General features: G+C 36.1%; 2 protein-coding genes across 3 annotated transcripts in view; one reads left to right on the top strand and one right to left on the bottom strand.

Moving 5' to 3' along the window:
* LOC113233160 (nucleolar complex protein 4 homolog A) overlaps nucleotides 1–8,892 on the bottom strand; it is a 10,867-nt gene extending 1,975 nt beyond the window's left edge. For both annotated transcript variants that reach the window (XM_026468172.1, XM_026468173.1), the window contains exons 1-8: nucleotides 8,770–8,892; nucleotides 8,554–8,662; nucleotides 6,347–6,549; nucleotides 4,568–4,698; nucleotides 3,807–3,949; nucleotides 2,948–3,145; nucleotides 1,027–1,198; nucleotides 161–327 (exon numbers count right to left, since the gene is read on the bottom strand). In XM_026468172.1, the coding sequence (XP_026323957.1) occupies nucleotides 161–327; nucleotides 1,027–1,198; nucleotides 2,948–3,145; nucleotides 3,807–3,949; nucleotides 4,568–4,698; nucleotides 6,347–6,549; nucleotides 8,554–8,662; nucleotides 8,770–8,892 (1,246 nt within the window). The remainder of the gene's footprint in view (nucleotides 1–160; nucleotides 328–1,026; nucleotides 1,199–2,947; nucleotides 3,146–3,806; nucleotides 3,950–4,567; nucleotides 4,699–6,346; nucleotides 6,550–8,553; nucleotides 8,663–8,769) is intronic.
* Nucleotides 8,893–12,278: 3,386 nt separating this feature from the next.
* Nucleotides 12,279–20,147, top strand: part of LOC113233232 (116 kDa U5 small nuclear ribonucleoprotein component) — a 46,261-nt gene continuing 38,392 nt past the window's right edge. Inside the window, exons 1-7 of the mRNA XM_026468272.1 lie at nucleotides 12,279–12,493; nucleotides 13,291–13,520; nucleotides 13,808–14,059; nucleotides 15,183–15,440; nucleotides 17,239–17,480; nucleotides 18,084–18,217; nucleotides 18,632–18,818. Coding sequence (XP_026324057.1) covers nucleotides 12,303–12,493; nucleotides 13,291–13,520; nucleotides 13,808–14,059; nucleotides 15,183–15,440; nucleotides 17,239–17,480; nucleotides 18,084–18,217; nucleotides 18,632–18,818 — 1,494 coding nt within the window. The 5' untranslated portion in view covers nucleotides 12,279–12,302. The remainder of the gene's footprint in view (nucleotides 12,494–13,290; nucleotides 13,521–13,807; nucleotides 14,060–15,182; nucleotides 15,441–17,238; nucleotides 17,481–18,083; nucleotides 18,218–18,631; nucleotides 18,819–20,147) is intronic.

Raw genomic sequence — 20,147 nt, 5'->3', positions numbered from 1 at the left:
TCTGTATACGATTTTAACGCCCTATAAGTTCGGACACTTTTTAGCGCTGACCCGACGTCCATGTAATTGTAAGTCAATGGTGATTTCAAAATTGATGACCTCAATATATTCATAGAGTTAAAGAGTTGTTAGGTAAAAATAGATAAAATTGAACACTTACTGATGGCAGGTGAGTCTTCATAGCAAATCATGCGTTTGAGTCCTGGGTGCCGGAGTATCATATTTGCTACAAGCTGCAACAGGCCGCAGGCGTCTTCAGGGGACGCCACTAGTGCCAATCGTGAAAGGCGTTTGGCGAACGCTGCTACTAAACCTTCGGGTAAGTGGCTGTAAGGAAGATTTCAATCAATAATTAGTCTGTCGGGGTTTTCCCGCAGGAATACAGCTTGGAGTCCTTCAAAAGGGGTTTCAAACGGTCGGTAACGGCCCTGGTGTTGCAGACGTTCATAGGTGACGGCGACCGCTTTCCATCAGGCGGGCCGTATGCTTGTTTGCTGCCTACATAATTTATATATATATAAAAAAAAATTTTTACAAGTTCTGGAAGTCAAGAATGTAATTCACCATACATTGTAGAAATTTGAGACGGGTCTGCAAGTTAAGCGTTATAGCTACAGAAAAATGATCCAGGAAGATCGTGTTGATGAATCTTCAACATTTTTCGATTGGCATTAACAAATTTTGTTAAAAATTTTAAAGTCACCATTATGCCAATCGATCATTGGATCTGAAAATTGTACGTGTGTTTTGTTTTGACTTTTTTGTCTTCCATTTTTAACAGTATCGATACCTTCAATTACGCCAAGTTTATTTTTTGATCTTTTTCTGTTATTTTTGTAAACAGCCATATTTATTTACCAATATTATGGTCCCCGAATATTGTAAAAAAAATAAAATAAAATAGAAAATTCGAAAAAAAAAAACAAAAAACTAATTTTGTGTTGTGATGTGGTGGTGGTGTGGTGGCCGAACGGTTAATACTTACGCTAAATACTTGTTGTTATTAATACTTGGCTAAATACTTACGTGGAGCTTAGAAATATGTCAGCGAGATGCATAAGTCGACGCTTGTAGCGAGTGGCGAACATCTCTGGCTCGAACATGACGTAGAGGCGGTCGTACAGGTCTGGATAATCGATATTGTGCCGCCGCACCAGTTCCAGCACGCCTTGCAGCGCTAGCATGCTTATTGGACCACCTATACAAAGCAGTAATAGATCAGACTGAGAACGGTTAATTCTCAACTTTTTTCATAATACCAAGTGACGGGATGAACAAGTCGTGGGTCTGGTGGTAAGAGACACGCCTGTCCATAACAGTTGCAGTGCCGCTTAGAGCTTTAAAACGCAACGATCGAAGGGGCACTTGCCACTGCGCCCGTCACCTTGACACATAAGTTTTTTATAATTATTAATACAAAGATCGAACACTCAGAAAAAATTCCTTCGATCCGGTCGGATTCGAACCGACGTCTTCTTGCATACCGTGCCAGACGCTATACCAACTAAGCCACGGAACGAACCAACGGACCTCACGAATTCTTCTATGTGCTTGCGTCGTGTCTTTGTACTTGGTCTTTAACGACTTTTTAGTCATAGCGCCATCTATGAGAAATCTATTACAAATTTATCACCCAGTTAGTACCTTTACAGCTACCAGTCCTGGCGAGAGATGTCGCTATTCACTGTATTAATGAATTTTTTATTGAATTGATATACAATTATTTTTTGTGAAATTACTCCACTACTTTGTTATAATAATTAATACAAAGATCGAACACTCAGAAAAAACACTCAGAAAAAATTCCTTCGATCCGGTCGGATTCGAACCGACGTCTTCTTGCATACCGTGCCAGACGCTATAGCAACTAAGCCACGCAACGAACCAACGGACCTCACGAATTCTTCTATGTGCTTGCGTTGTGTGTTTGTACTTGGTCTTTCAACGACTTTTTAGTCGTATATAAGTTTTTTTTTAATATTAGTTTCACGGCATCGGAATAAATCCATCAAGCCAAATCGTCAATTACACATAAGTTGACAAGTGCCATGACAGCTAAATTATTAAAGCAATGATTTCGTAATTTTATTCGTTTTTAATTAAATTAGTCATAATGTTTTTAGTTTATTTTTCGAACCTCCGGTTGCAATTACCTTAATTAGTCTGTGGTAACGTTTTCGATTTCCATCAAAACGTCTTTTGGTACATTTCCTGTTTGCAAAAACAACATCAAAAGAAAGGCTGCTTCAAAATGCAATGCTAACTCACGTTATCTACATTGTTAACTTACGAGCATAAAAATATGTATATCGATGCTGGAAAGGTAAAACATTTAACGTGCATTTGGAAATTATTACAGGAAAGCCTCTAGCTAACCGTGACAGACGTTATGCCAAGTAAGTCACGGAGCGAACCAGCGGACCTCACGAATTTTTCTATGTGCTTGTTACCGAATCTTTGTATTTGGTTTTCAACGACTTTTTAGCCGAAGCGCCATCGTGTTCGATTTTTGCATTAATAATCTTATCGAACTAGTGGAGTAACTTCACAAAAAACAAATGAATATCAAATTTAATTACAGTTAATAGCGATATCTCTAGCCAGGACTGGTAGCTGTAAAGTTACCTAACTGGGTGACGAAATATTTTTCTCATAGATGGCGCTACAGCTAAAAAGTCGCTGAAAACCAAATACAAAGATCCGAAAAGCACATTGAAAAATTCGTGTTCGTTCCGTGGCTTAGTTGCATAGCGTCTGGCACGGTATGCTAGAAGACGTTGGTTCGAATCTAGTCTGATCGAAGGAATTATTTCTAAGTGTTCTATTCTAAATCTTTGTATTAATAATTGTAATTAACTAGTGGAATAATTTCACAAAAATAATTGAACATCAGGTGGTCAAACATCCTGACATTCAAAAAAGTCAATTGCAATGTAAATGTGTTTACCAGCATCGAGACTGTCGCACAGCATGTCGGTAGCGAGATGTGGGCGTGTGAGTAGCGGCATGAGTCTCTCCACGAGCAGTAGAAGCGCGCGGCGGTGTGTGCGAGGCTCTTCGCAGAGAGGCCACTGGCATGCGAAGCCCCAGCAGCGGTTCGCATAGCGTCGGCACACGCCCGGGTTGTAGGGGAATGGAGCCTTGTCTAAAATAATAAAAAAAACACTAGTGTTGCAAAGTTTAGTATATTCGGCCAGAAGCGTGGTCGAATAGCCATAGGTCTAATTTCTATTATTAATTAATAATAAATTTAAGTTAATAAAAATTCATACTATTACAATAAAATAATTTGTAAAACAATGTAGCGTAAATTGGAATGTTTCTTTGTAAAATTAAAAATAAGGTATTTAATTAATAACTTTTGTAACATGTGAAAAAATAGGGTGGTTTGCATTAATATTAGACATAACTGGTTGATGACTGTAACACCTCAGTCAACTGTGACCATGAGACCTGTATAGGGCCCGAAACATTGTTTTTTTGAAAAAACAAATATGCGCGATTTAAATCCGGAAAAATAGTTTCATTTCCTATGTGTAATAATCGCCAAAATCTAAGAACTCGATAAAAAACAGATAAGGAAAAAATTCAGTTGGCAGTGTTCATTGTAGGCAACGTTGTGCGGATTTTCACTATCCCCGAAGATAGAATAATATCAAACTAGTTTAGAGCAGTGGTAGTCCAGTGGGAAACTAGTTACGGTTTGAATTACTAATGTATTTCTATTACTTTAATATCTGAGTTATGTTGCGAATGTTTTGTGCCAATAGTTCCCGCTAATGGCGAAGAAAGGTATCTATATTTACCATCTGTGCCACACAGCAGTTTCTCCTCTTTCTCGTCTTCCTCTCTATCTTTAACTTTCATCTTGATTTCCACGGGGATCTCGCTCACCAGCAGTTTATCCATCAGCTCTAAATAGTTCTGCATGTACATGGGGGTTGGTGACCTGATTAATGTTAAGATTTTTTTTAACACACACATTCACAGTCCCGCATTAGGGAAACCCTGTATCGCACGTACCATGGACACGCACATAGACAATCATAAATTACACCCAAACTCACGAGATACATAAATGTAGGCCGTACACACCGGGAATCGAACCCGGGACGTCTGCGTGGTGTTCGGCCACTGAGGCAGTTTGATTATAATAGATTATAGTTGTTGATTCGTCTAAATTAGTTACATACACTTAGTTATAGTTAAATAGCGTTTTATTGCAACATATGTTAGTCTTTAAGATATATGTTATATGGGTCATGTGGGCAGAATTAAATAAACAAAAAAATAAAAAATCAAATAAACACAAAGACAAATCCCTTCGATCCGATTAGACTTGAACCATCATTTGTCGCCTAAACTTACCAATTGACGACAGACTGTTTCGAGTCTCGATCGAAGGGACTCGAAATGGTCTGTCGTCAATTGGTAAGAGCGGTAGCAAAGTTTAGGCGACAAATGATGGTTCAAGTCTAATCGGATCGAAGGGATTCGCACCTAGGCCTTTAGGCCTAGTGGGAATCTTTACCCTGTAGTACTAGGGACAGAATTTGTTCATACTCACTTGCGGTAAGCAAGAGTGGAAAGAACTTTAAGCCCGTATTGCTGGACATCTCGATATTCGGTGAACTCCTGGAAGCGAGCGATGGGCGCCGTCATCGCTGTCTCCGAATCCAGCAGTACAGAGAATATGTTCTGTAATGGAAATTATTACATACATTAGATTTGAAGAGAATTTGCGGAAATCCATGTTAACACAAATTTTAGTGTATTTTGGTGGTGGTGTTTGTGACTGTGTTGTTTATTTTATTAATTTTATCCATACGGGGGTGTGGGAAAATTAACTGCATATCAAAAATATTCAACACAAGCTCAGCTATTATGCACGATTTGAAGCAGTTACACATGGAGACTTTTAGCAGCGATACAAACGCGCGATTGCATCGCGACATTTGCTATTTAGAGGCGCTTGCATCTTGCTTATATAGCTGCTTAGAAATTAGCGACTGCATCGCGACTGAATTACTGCAGACGTGGGTTACCATTAGTCAATCGGTCTTAACCTTTACTGGGTTCATGGATTAGCAAATTAATTTACTTCCATTTTTCATCATTCTGAAGGTGTTAAACTAAACATAAATTAAATATGTCTTTATATTATAGGTAAGCAAACTACATTTGAAATCATCACACTACTCATTCATTAGTATCTCCAGAGAAGAATGAATAAAAAACTTTATACATTGTTCTTTATAAATAGATATTTGTTTACATTATCATATTTATTTGAATTATCGTAGCTGCTGCTAAATAGACATTGAGATAAATCGCATCCCTTGTATATTAATTCTAAAATACAGACAGACAAATCTATGTAAGAATCAGATGTAAAGAATGCAGAGAATAGTATATATAGTATCACTCTGTAGTATGCTGGCTGGAAAGTATAATGGGTGTATAATGGAAGATATAACAAATAATCTATTTTCACTTGGTATAATAACATTTGATATAATTTCTAAGGATATAATCACCAAAAGGCATAATTTCAATGTGTATAATCAACCTTCAGTATAACAAACATTAGATATAATGATTAAGTGACATAATGAACAAATGGTTTGTGTGCTACCAGTATAATATTAAATAATATAACACAATATTTCGTTTTACGAATAGTTGATGCGCCCTATATAATGTTGATAAGAATTTTTTTATACCATTAAATGTACAATCGCAAAATATAATAGTTTTTGTATACCTTTAAGTGTTTTTTGTGCCATAAAATATATATATTAAAACTTTAGGCAGAATATTTAATTGCATATACTAACCTAACCTGAACCGACAGGAGGAGGTCGAACCAACTAGCAAATGCAAACAAATTCGATTCTGGCAGGTTTGTCATATACTAACCTAACCTAAACCCATAGGAGGAGGTCTAACCAACTAGGAAATGCAAACAAATTCCGTTCATTCACCCTTGCACCTAAACACCACTGGAATTATATTAATTTTTTTTCCCACATACACATTCAACATTATACTCAGTGAATGTTGTCTGAAGTGTTTATATAAAATGAACATTATGCCATCAGTATATTAGATTGAAAGTTGTTATATCAATCGTCTATTATACCCAGTGACCTTTATATCATGCAATAATATGTCAAATGTCTGTATACCACAAATTAATTATGTCTCTTGAGTGTTATATTGACTAAAAATGAAATTTTTTATATATTACGAATCGCACTCAAGTATAACATTAAGTGTACAAATAATTTGTCATCTGACCAATTCATATTGCTTTTAAGATACTAGTTAAAATGTTGATGGGTACCTTAAGTCTGACTGAAGGGAAGTAATAACCAGGAGAACTTTCCATAGGGTATTTGCCTTCAGCCTGCAACAGCTTGCAGGTGGTGATGAGAGCCTGACGGCGGGAACAAGAGCGCCCGCGTTTGATGCATTCGAGTGCACGGGTTGTCGCTGTCTCGTAGCAATCGCGCAACCATCTTGTGTATTCTGCTTCTGCACTGTGGTCTGAAGGGTTTTAGATATTTACTGTTTTACTAAAAGACTTAAGGAATAAGGTTAACACAAATCATAGTGTAAAGAGCCCCATAAATGAATAAATAATTTGTCAAATTTATCCTTCACACTTCACGTTTTCTTCAAACTATATCGCAAACAATCAAATAAACCATCAAACAAGTCTGACAAACTTACCTGTAATTATTAATAGAAAGATCGAACAGTCAGAAAAAAATCCTTCGAACCGTCTGGATTCAAACCGACAACTTCTAGCTAGACGCTATACCAACTAAGCATAATTGGTGTAGTTTCTGGTACGGTAATGCTAGAAGACGTCGGCTCGAATCCGGCCTGATTGAAGGATTTTTTTCTGAGTGTTTGATCTTTGTATTAATAATTATAACAAACTAGTGGAGTAATTTCACATAAAAAATAATTGTATATCAATTCAATATAATCATCATAGCTGTTAGGATAAAAATGTCAGACCTTAATGCCTTACTTTTGCAAACACATATTGTATAAAGAGTGGTTATTCAAGAGATGGCAAAACCTTATTTTTATTTTAAATTTCTTATCAAGGGTGTTAAATTGGATAGATTACTTTAAGAACAGGTAAAAGCCAGTGCATGAGGGAAATGTGACGTAAAATGACGTAAATATGTTGATCACAATTATTTTAAATTCATGCTCTTTCACTTAATACAATTTATAATAATTCCTATTCTTATGGTGGATTTAATAGATATATATGTTCTTATTATTTGTAAAATATAATCATAACGTAACAAGCAATGCAACATGTAACGCTATGCAATACAGGGATTAATAAATTGAAACGGTAAAAGGGTCGCCACAGGCCAGGCTTAGCCCAGTGTGGCATCACGTTATCAATGCATGGTTTTGTTAATGTTTAACACACACTTAATGTTAATTTAGCATAAGTCTTTTTCTTAAAAATGTAAATATGTTAAGTACTTTGTTTTTCTTTGTGTTTGTGATGCCAAATAAACATATTCTATTCTATTCTAAATCAGCCCGCAAAATTTATATATACAACACATTTTTTGCATTTAGTGAAGTGAAAGATAATACAAACAGTGTTCTAGTGTCTTTGTATTTGTTCAGGTTTAACTTTATGATTGGCTGTAAGAGTGTTTAAGGAAATCATTATAGCATGTTTCTTTTAATTTAGTACACTAAAGCATGCTTCAATAACAGACATCAAATATCAACTTTGACAACCTCAGCGCATTTGCACTGTAGGCCCTGGATGAGGAGGTCCCAAGTTTGATTCCTGGTAGAACCAATTTTGAAGTGAGCCCTTCTAAATTGGTCTTGGTCTAGGTAGTGCTCTGGTGTGAATTCCATTACCCTAGTACTCATAGTACACCTTGAGACCAAATAATTTGTGAGGGCAAAACTTACAATGTAGACAAAATCACTATATTCACACATGATGTAGGGGAAAATATTAAGGAAAAAAGACTTTTATTTAGTTTGCAATGCTCTCTTCATGTTCTTAGAAGTAGTGTTGCCTACAATGCAGTTCAGCAGAAGGTAAATAATTGGATTTTCAACTAGTTCCAGCTATCTCAGGTGTTGTAATAAACACGCCTGAGCTAGGCAAACATAATTTGACCTTGAAACTCAGTAGGTATCGCAAAATGACTTAAACTTGTTTATAGGCAACTTTGGGATCAAGTTACATAAAAATTTGCTGTTGATATCAAATGATAGAATGCTATGCTCAGAAACAAGAACAATTACACAATATTATAAATGAACAGTACGCCAGAGCTTTATATAAGCGCAAATTAACGTCACATGTCGTAAAATGTGACTAGATACTTTAGCTGCAGCAATGTCATGATTACACTGTACAATCTATATAATTGCTACCAATTGTTTGACGTGGAGTCGTATATAAATATGGATAAGATACATGTACGATAACATAGTTAAACAGCATAATATTCACGAGAAACCGTAGAAAAAGAACATAGAGCTTACCTATAGGCTTCAAAGGGACTATTTCTTGGATAAGATCACCGCGTTTCAACAGTTCCGTGAATATCACTTCGATTGTTAATAACAACGGCGTATAATTATCGGTCTCAGCCTGAAATACAAAGGCAACGCAAGTTAAATACGCAATAGCTGAGGTATATAACCTAAAGTTACAATTTTGTAACTAAAAATTAAACAAGTAAAGACAGCTGTACTTGCCTCAAACATTTGTAGGATATCCGCAAGGTTGTTAGCATGTTTCCTGGAGTTTAAAAACTCGTTAGCTTTAATGCGTAGTTGCGCTGAGACCATTTTTGTTAAATTTTGCTGCATGGCAGCCATTTTTGTATTGGAAAGAATTCTGTCAAGCTCGCGTATTGCCACCATTGAGAAAATAAATTTTACCCTATATACACACGTTATCATTACAATAACTCGCTCTATACAGGGTGTCCAGTAAGTAGCACGACAAACTGCGTGGGGTGATAGCCTAGGTCAAGGCCTACCTAGACAACATAAAGTATGTTCCGCAAAAATCAGTGGTTCTCAAGTTATGTAGTATTTAGTATAATTTTAAAAAATCCCTTCCCTGCATCAGATTTTAATTTTAATTTACATAAAAAACTAATTTAAGGATTTTTTTTCAGCTGTAATTATTCTTGAATATTGGTTCAACATAATAGTAAATGTTCGGTTCCTAAGAAAAGCCGCAAAAAATATTAAAAAGGTCGTCAAACTTTTTTCCTTAATTTTTTATTTCTTGACCTTTTATGTTAACCTACAGTGGTGTAAAAAAAATGTATGGGGCTGTTTTATTTAACCTTTTTTAAAACATGTCTGTTCATTGCTGATTTCAAAAAAGTACAACACTTATGGATTCCCATTCCCATAAAATAAAATAAAAATATTTTTAACCAATGAGTAAAAATTTTCTAGAAATCAAGAATATCGTTACTTTTCTAAAACACCGTAATAACACTAGCCCAGCAATTCGGCTGCATCTAAAACACGTTTGCCATTTCTCTCTCACTCCCTGTGGATGGGAAAGAAACAATAGTGAACGGCTTGCCCCACCCCACAAGCGACCTATCTACCTGCCGAACCAGTTTGGACAGGCCGATCTAGTACGTTGCCGTTAGTCATCACGCGCACACGCACAACTTTTTCATCGCCAAGTACTTTTTGACTCCTACCGACCGACCTATTATTTATTTACACCGGACTCTTGTTTCTGCCTTTCGATTTGGACTTTAATGTGTTTGTGATTACCCTGCGACAACTTGGCAAGCTTTTGGACTACGGACTGCACTTAGCTATTTGGATTTTTTGTGAAATTTTCAACTGCCGAAAACACTGTGCTGTTGTTGTTGTTGTTGAACATGGCAGCTAATCGCCGCGTTTATGAACCTTACACTCAAAGAGAGTACGCTGAAATGCACGTTATTTACGGGGAAGCGGGCCAAATCTCCCGTGCTGCAGCGCGCCTTTATCAGGAACGATACCCTGACCGAAGACATCCACATCATGAAATGTTTACGCGAATCCATAACGCCTACACGCAAGGAAGACTGCCTGGTCAGCGAGGCGGCGGTGGACGGCCCCAAGTTGCCGACGAGGACATTATTCTTCAAGAACGACAAGACGATCCATCTACTTCGGTGCGGGGAATTTCACTGCGCACGGGTATCCCTAAGTCTACGGTTCATTCTGTGCTTCAAAGACATGGATACTACCCGTTTCATATTCAACGTGTGCAAACGCTAATGGACAGAGATTACGAACAAAGAATGATTTTTTTGTCGTCGCATGCTTCAAATGCATCAAGAAGATCCATTGTTCTTCAACAAAATACTTTGGACCGACGAATCGGCGTGTCGAAAAGATGGATTTTTTAATATGCACAACTTGCACAACTGGCAACTGGCAAACGCACATGAAGCCAGAGAAGATCGGTCCCAGTACCAATTTAAAATAATTTATGGACTGGGATTTTCAACGAGGAAATCATAGGACCCGTGGAACTGCCGCAAGTTTTAAATGGGGCAAGATATTTAGAATTTCTTAGAGAAACTTTGCCCCCGCTGCTTGCCGATGTTAATGAGGACTTACGCCAGGAGATGTGGTTGCAAAATGACGGCTGTCCGGCCCATTATGCAGTAGAAGTAAGAAACCATTTGAATGCAGTCTTTCCAGGAAGATGGATCGGAAGACTTGGACCAATATTATGGCCACCAAGGTCACCTGACCTCAATCCCTTAGATTTCTTTTATTGGGGTTGTTTAAAAGATAAAATTTATGCCAAACCAATAAGAAATGATGAAGAACTGCGAGCCAGAATAAACGCAGCTTCGCGCGAAATCACGCAAATGAATCTAAGAAGGCTTAGAACGCAATTTTTAAGACGTTGTCGATTATGTATTCGAGCTAGAGGCAGGCAATTCGAACATTTGCTGTAATTTTTTTTTATTAAAAATATTAACTGTATTTTTTGTTTTATTTTAGTAATGTACCTTACCTGTACCTTATACTGCTTTTTTTCACACCGGCAATAAATATTGAGTATCAATATGCTAACAAAAACATTACTGAAAGGTTTTACACATTAAGTCGAAAGTTCACTTTCTTTCTGACTTTGTATAAAAGTAGCATTTTTTGGTTTTTTGTAATGAGAATCCACAAGTGTTTTTTTTTTTTGAAATCAGCAATAAACAGACATGTTTTTAAAAAGGTTAAATAAAACAGCCACATACATTTTCTTTACTCCACTTTAGGTTAACATAAAAGGTCAAGAAATAAAAAACTGGGAAAAAAAGTTTGACGACCTTTTTAACATTTTTTGCGGCTTTTCTTAGGAACCTATCATTTACTATTATGTTGAACCACTATTCAAAAATAATTACAGCTGAAAAAAAAATCCCTAAATTAGTTTTTTATGTAAATTAAAATGAAAAACTGATGCAGGTTAGAGATTTTTTTAAATTATACTAAATACTACATAACTTGAGAACCACTGATTTTTGCGGAACATACTTTATGTTGTTTAGGTAGGCCTCGAACTAGGCTATCACCCCACGCAGTTTGTCGTGCTACTTACTGGACACCCTGTATAGTCCGAATAAAACTCTTGTTATATAGCTAGACCTTTAAATATGATTTCGTAAAAGCAAGTAAGGAAGGAGCGTTATTCCACTGTTGTTTAATAGTTACATGTTTATTTAAATAATTATGATAACAGTATTTAAATAAAAATTTAACGTTCTTTTTGAGCTGGCAACAATATGAAAAAAAAACTGCGTTCAAAAAAGTGTACGCGTTTCAAAAGCAAAAGAGGCGAGTTTGATAGTTATGTTTTAATTAGAATTAGTCTGTGTATTATTTATTTATTTATAATACTTTATTGTACTACCACAAAGCAAATTACAAATTTTCAGAAAAAATTTGAAATATTTGTGTTCAAAGGCGAGCTTATCCCATAAAGAGATTTCTTCCAACTAACCTTTTGTATTATTAGTAAACTTTATAAAACCACATCCTTTTATTAACTGACTTTAAAAAAAGGAGGAGTTTCTCAATTCGAATGTATGTTTTTTTCCTTTCTAATAGTTCTGTTTTTCTCCTACGCAAAGCCATAATAAAAAAAATTGGAGTTTTTGAGGTTATATGTCATAATTTTCGAGCAGCGGCATTTGTTTTGTTTGATTGATTCAAGTTTCCGCATTCAATTTCAGCATTTAATCCGCTTCTGAATTATAATGGACGGAGATCTTTATGATGAGTTCGGGAATTACATTGGGCCGGACCTGGAGTCGGATTCGGAAGACGAACAAAGCATTTACGGTGGAGAAAATCGAGACGGCGACGAGGATGCAATGGAGGAGGATGAAGACGCCGATGCCGAACCCGAGACTGCTCCAATGTCTGTCGTGTTACACGAGGATAAAAGGTGAATAAAGAATATTCCACATAAGCCTTAAAAATTGTATATATATATAATAGTGAAGCTTCTACAGTTTAGGCTTCTGCCTGGTGAAATCACAACAGAAACAAAATGAAAGCTTTGAAAATCTGGCAGATGTATTATTTGCGCTGTTCTGATATTTTGAAATAGAAATTCACCTTAAAAATATTATAATTTCTTATAACTTAAAATTTTAGCGTATTTGGCAAGTAAACATTTGTATTAGACATAATATGGAGACCGGGAGACTCATAGCACAGATTTAATCTAGTTTGAGTTTCCGTCTCTCAACCTTTTGCCTATTATTGTTATAGCCCTTATATTACATGATGTACTTTAAACAGCACGTCAAGCTATGCACTTTTGTTGGAATGTCACCTCCAGTACAACGGATAAAGATCTGCCTATGTGTAGCTTCATGTGCTGCTGTTTATGATGGGAAAAATAAATTATTTTTATTATTATTATAGGTTTTGGCTTCTGTCTCACTGAGGACAATTCTGCTAGTGTCCGGGTAGTTTTAACAAAATGTTCTAAAAATTATGGTGATCATCGCCAATGTTGTTGTAAACAATATGATTTTTATTATTATAAGTTTATTTTTAATAATAATAATAGTAATCATTTATTTCAGACTATAAATCCATAGTGTTAGTAACAAAATACCTTAAAAATTAGTGTTAGTAACAACTGGGAAAGTACATTTTGACATTTATTAATGATTGATTTATAATGACTTTTAAAATCTATGTCACAGTTTATTTAAAATTACATTATTTCAGATACTATCCTCAAGCAATAGAAGTATATGGGCCGGATGTTGAAACGGTTGTCCAAGAAGAAGATACCCAAGCCCTGGACAAACCATTGGTAGAGCCAATCAAGCAGAAGAAATTCCAGGTACAGGAACAACAGCTGCCTGAGACTAATTACGACATGGAGTACTTGGCTGACATGCTGGATAATACTAACTTGATGAGGAATGTAACTTTAATGGGACATTTGCATAATGGTATGTATTGCCAAAGAAACATATAAATAAACATGTAAATATCACACATGCATTATTTACAACTAAGTTCCTAGGTCTTTAAGATTTCTACATATTGGAAATGAAATTATTTTTTCATATTATATTGGTATTAATTCATGATGCTATTACAGTAGTAATGATTTACACTTTAAAGAATTGTACCCCATAAGAAACTTGGCAGTACTAACTTTTGTACTTATTGTCTCAAATCTTTATTTGAACTGAAATTGTAGAAAAAATATATACATTAATATTTTATTTTACAGGCAAAACATCCTTCGTAGACTGCCTTATCCGTCAAACTCATCCAGGCATGACAAACAACGACACAACTATCCCAATGCGTTACACAGACACATTATTCGTGGAGCAGGAACGCGGAGTTTCCATAAAGAGTATGCCAGTTACATTGTTGCTAAAAGATATTAAAGGGAAATCGCACTTATTGAATATTATGGATACACCTGGACATGTTAATTTTAGTGATGAAGTCACTGCTGCTTTAAGGATCTCCGATGGTAAGCCATTTTGATTTTTGTTAAAGAATATGAACATGGAGAGCTCACATCAAAGCAGGATATATTGAACAAGAAATTCACATCTGTGTTGTGGATAATGGGTACAAAGTCAAAGTTATCAGTTGAGAGTAAGCTATTGTTGTATAAGTCAGTCTTAAAATCGATATGGACATATGCATTGGAGTTGTGGGAATCTGCCAGCACCTCTAATGTTTCCACATTTTTCAGTGCTTCCAAAATTGATACTCTCTCGGTTTTAGGGTCCACTAAAAATCAGCATCACAGTCTCTTCTAGGCTGTGATATTAGCTAAGTGAATCTATTTACTTATTATTATATTATTTGTTATTACCCATTACTATGATTTTATTTTTATTTACTTTTTTTTTATTTTCATTTAGATTTATCTTTTTTTATCTTCCTTACTATGTATATATTATAAATGGTTTATATTCTACTCCAAATGGTGCACTAAAAGACTATAGTCCAATCAGCTTGGTTTTATAAAAACCCAGGAAATACGTAACTATCTTGAAATGCCAACTACCAAACACGAGATGTAAGGAAAAGTGTAAGTCACAACTATCACAACATACAAATGTATTGGCAAAATCTCTGGTAGACGAAAAGCATCCGGGCTTGAGTCTTTTGAATTTGAAATAGGGATATTAGTAAGTCAAATCAATGGAACACAAACAAATGAGTAATCACTAAATGGACTTGAAGGGACTCTTTGAGACCACGTTTCTTTTCTTTTTTTATGATACCAAGTGGCGGGACGAACAAGTCATGCGCCTGGTTTTAAGGACACGGCTATCCATAACAGTTGCAGTACCATTCAGAGTTTTAAATCTCAAAGATCTTATGGGCACTGCCACTGCGCCCGTCACCTTGATACACAAGTTAACGAGTCCCATGCGCCTGTAATTTCACCAGCACCCTTACCCTTCTAAACCGGAACGCATTACTGCTTAGCGGCAGAAATAGGTAAGCTGGCAGTACATCCCTGGACGAACTGTTACACAAATTGCTGTATTGCTACTAAAATGGATGTTGCAACACGTCTGAAACATCGAGGTATATAATGTACATTTATACACAAATTCTATCATTTACACCAACAGGGGCAGTCCTCTTCGTAGATGCAGCTGAAGGCATAATGTTAAATACCGAACGCCTCCTCCGCCATGCAGTGCAAGAGCGAGTACCTCTGACCCTTTGCATCAACAAAATTGATCGTTTGATTCTCGAGCTCAAGCTGCCGCCCGCAGACGCGTATTACAAGCTGAGGCATATTATTGATGAATTGAACTCCATGTTGGAGACCAATCAACCGCAGGATAACTCGGAGGAACCAGCTACTGTCTTCTCTCCTTTACTTGGTAAGTGTGCGTTTATAATAGAACAAAGTTATAAATAATCCAAAAGAATAGATGTTAGAATTATAGATAGAAGAAAGAACGTTGATACACAACAAAGAGATTTACTACGTAAATCGTTGCTTTTCTCTGTTAAAATTATATAGTCTGTCTTTGGAGTAAAATGACAGTTCATTGCGTAAAGGTGTTGTCCGCTTGCAAGCAGCTAATGATTGCAGTCGATAAATATTCTATCGACTATCGATTGAGTGTTGATCACGCTTAGCGTTGAATTAATCGTCCAATTACTGAGCACAGGTTCATTTGAATTAAATTTTTGTAAGTTCATTCTGTATGTACTGTATTTAGAACTATGTCTATGAAAATTACAAAGAGAAGTTATATCTTAAAGTTTTTCATTTTAATTCATTTTAGATAATCAAATCCTCCTACTCTGGTTAAAATTTATATGAATAAAAATTGATCTCGATGCTAGTAGGCCATCTGTCAAAATAAGAATATTCCAATTCCAATTTCTTTATAATGGCTCCATCGATTTACACGATGATTCTGCCAATGTCACGGTTGAAAGAGACACTTATAACGTTGGTGTGACTATGTACGGTTGGATAGCTGGAGATCAATCGAGTACAATGAGAGTCTAAAAAGTCACGTCACATGCATATATAAAAAAAATAAAATAAAAGGGTTTATAAATATATAATATTGTACTGTAACTACATTTTTGATAGAAAATAGTTTTTAATATACAAGGTAATTATAATTTAATATTGTTGATTTGTATAAATTTTGACAGAGAATAAAGGAGGCAATAACGCAATCGGTGGTCATTAGAACGTCGTAACATTCACAATTCCGTCATTTTTAGCAAAATTTTATCTACCTTCACAATCTATCGATAAAACTGTCGCCAACAACTACATGACTATTTAAAATTTTATGAAAACTGGCAACCCTGTAAATGTCATTTTACTCCGTCTTCAAAAAAGACGGATTATAAGTTTAAACATCCTCAATTAAATAAAATGACGTAATTTGAAAAGTAAAGTTTTTGGCTAACGATAAAAATACAACTGATACATCTTTTTATCGAGTTCATAGGTTGTCGAATTGTTACACATAGATAAATTAGAAAATGAAAACTATTTTGCCGTGACCAAGGGACTTCAAAAAAGAAGGATATTCTCAATGCGACTGTATGTTTTTTTTTGTATGTATGTTACGCGATAGGTATTTGTGAACTAATTTGGATGATTCTTTTTTTGTTGAAAAGAGGGTAATAATAATAATAACGCACACACTCAACATAGCCCCGCACTAGGGAAACCCTGTGTCGCGGGTGCCATGGACACACACATAGACAACCACAAATTACACCCAAACTCACGAGATAAATAAATGTAGGTCATACAAATATTTCTCCCGGCCCGGGAATCGAACCTGGGAACTCTGCGTGGCAGTCCGGCATGGTAACCGTTCGACCACGGAGGCAGTTAAATCCTCAGTAATGGTCCCATTTAAATTTGAAGGAAATATTCCACCTCTAAGGGTGGCAAAACTAGGGGATCAATCCGGTTTCGCGCACTCTCCGGTAACCGATTTCAATAAAACTTATCAAATAGATGTAATTCCACGAGCGGTAGAGTATAGTATAAGAATTTCGAACGTAATTTGCTTACCTATGAAATAAAGATTGTTTGATTTTCAGGTCCGTTTTTTTATAATGTCATATTAAATTCCCAAAAACATTATTTTCGAACCACTTTATTATTGAGCGTGCAATATGATCTTGTATAATTAGGAAACGTGTGCTTCGCATCGTCCCTCTATGATGTTTGCTTCTCCCTGGAATCGTTCGCCGCGATGTACGCGGCGGCGCACCCGACCTCGGGCCTACGCTCGGCGGACATGGCCGCCTGGCTGTGGGGAGATGTCTACTTTAACGCTAAGAACAGAAGGTTCACTAAAAAGCAGCCACATTCGTCCGCACAGAGAAGTTTTGTGGAATTCATTTTGGAACCACTTTATAAGATCTTTGCACAGGTAAGTTGAGATCTCTTTGCTGACCTCCTTCATCGTTATCCCACCTTTTTATCATCCTCTTTTATGGTTTCCGGCCAGGTATTTTTAAATTTTTGAATCGTTCTCGAATTCTTCCGTCACTAATCTAAAGTTTGTTCTAACCGACGTCACTCCCATCAAAATTTTTGAAACGAGAAGACGTGCCTATAAATCACAGATCACCTTCATTTCGTCATTGTAAAACTTCACATTGATTGCTATTATATAAAATTACGATTACAATAAAAAATTGAGGACTGTGTGTTGAATAAATATGTATGGAAAGACGACATGACTCATTCCACACGAAATTGATTTAAAGTGCAATCCCTGGTAGTTTCTTGCTAGTTCTTCTCAGGGAAGTCAGCACAGTGAACGTGCAGTAGCTTAAAAATTTAAGTTTTCAAGGGTAAATTTATTTTACCTATGGAATAATTTAAATAACTTTGATTTTGCACAACACAAAGAAGAATTCCTTCGATAGGTGGACTCGAACCAGCGTCTGTTGCCACACCGGGGCCACCGCTCTTACCGACTGAGGTACAGACTGAGCTAACTGATAAAATTAATTTATTTCTTCCGTAGGTTGTAGGTGACGTAGACGACACTCTCCCTCAGGTGTTATGCGAACTTGGCATAAAATTGACTAAACAAGAAGCTAAATTGAACGTCAGACCTTTGCTCAGGCTCGTGTGTAGCAGATTCTTTGGCGATTTCTGGTTAGTACTAACCGTCAATTACTTTACGTGCACCGGCTAATAAAAAATTACAAATTTATTTAAAACGTTGATTAGGTTAGTAGCAGTAGAGGTCCTTGTGAAAGAGTTCATCCAGAATAGTGCTGCCACCTTAATCTATTTCTGTCACCAAGCAGTCATGTAAGCATTACTGTGTTCTGGTTTAAAAGGGTAAGGGCGCTGGTGAAATTACAGGCACATGGGATTTGTAAACTTATGTCCCTGGGTGACGGGCGCAGTGGCAGTGCCCCTCAGATCTTTAAAGCGATTTAAAGCTCTGAGTGGCACTGTTATGGACAGGCATGTAGCTTACCATAAGGTGCACGACTTGTTCGTCCCGTCACGTGATATTATAAAAAATATATATGTAATAATAAATCATGTTTTATTTCCCAGCGGTCTCGTAAACATGATTGTTCGCCATGTGCCGTCACCACTCGACGCGGCTCCACGCAAAGTGGCACACACATACCGCGGCACTGCTGGGCCACTATTCGATGACATGGTCCACTGCGACCAGTCCGGCCGCCTCGTCGCTCATACTACGAAGATGTACCCCACTGACGACTGCACTTTCTTCTTGGTGAGTTCATATTACCGACTTCACCTTGATGAGTTGACAGTACTGAGTTTCACACACAAAAAAAACCGAAAACACAAGTAAGACAAAATACTATAAGTATGGTTACAACAGTGTGATGAGGTTTCTGAACTCAGTATATGCTGTGCAGACTTGGTTTGCACAGCGCTGATTTTCAGCCAGAACCTCCCTGTCGGTGGTGTGCCAGGTCATTTAAATAAGTTATTAACTAAGTTATATATGAGGAGCGCGAAAGGAGAAAAGAAATAAAAATAATAAATAACATATATAGTTCATTTTGTACTTGACGAGTTCATATTACCGATGTCACCATTGACCTATCAACAAATGGACATCGGGTCTAATACAAAAACCACGAAAAAAATGTCCCAAGTCAACCTATTTAAACGTAGTGACATGTAAAGGAATATAAAAACCTAAAACGTTTAATTTAAATTGTAACGTCATTGCAGTACTGCCTAAATTTGCTTACAACAATTGAAGGGCCCAAAAACACCATATTCAGCTTCTATTGGAAACTTAACAAAATGCACCATATTTATCTTCGACTGAAAATTACTTGAACACAAGAGTAATGGAATAACCTTTCTCGTAAATATTGATTAATTTCTTTTATATATATTATTATGTCGAATTTTGTACAGATTCACTTAAAGGTATAATAAAGAGTTGGGCAGATACATACATACAATTATTACTACAAATGTGAAAATATGCGTGTACTACAAGAAATATACCGATATTCTGACTAAAATTCCGATTTATATCCATAATTCCGATTTATAACAAAACCGTTACCCTTTCGAGTAATTTTGATGCTTTTTACATAGACAAAATTAGCTTTTGTTTTGTAATCTTCGTAAAAACACATTATGAAAATTCGAGCTAATGTTATTTCGGGCAAATGTATTTTCTGACTTCTGATAGGTAATCCCATGCCGTAAAACGAGTACAATATTTTGTTATTGCTAACATTTAATAAAAAAAATATTTTAAAAATAGGATTAAAATCAAAGCAACTCTACAGTTTCTTTGTTCTAAATATTTCAATCGCTTGTGGTTCGAACAATTGAAAATGACCAAGAAGTTTATATAAGCTTCTTGAAACTGACGTACTGGGTCTCTTTCCATCTTTTGCGCATGCAATGAGTAGAAAAAGGACAGTTAGCTATTTCAGTATTTCGTGTGATTTTGTAATTTATATTTACGATTCAGTTATATATAAATTATTATACTATATATAGCTCGATTACCACTGACTGATCTAGATACTGACATAATTGTTCTCCCAGAAGGAGTGCCGGTGGGTAA

This window comes from Hyposmocoma kahamanoa, unplaced genomic scaffold, assembly GCF_003589595.1.
Source record: "Hyposmocoma kahamanoa isolate Upper Pololo Valley unplaced genomic scaffold, ASM358959v1 78, whole genome shotgun sequence".
In the NCBI taxonomy this organism is placed as follows: Eukaryota; Metazoa; Arthropoda; class Insecta; order Lepidoptera; family Cosmopterigidae; genus Hyposmocoma; species Hyposmocoma kahamanoa.
The sequence above is the reverse complement of the archived record's forward strand: the minus strand, read 5'-3'. Positions and strand labels throughout refer to the sequence as shown.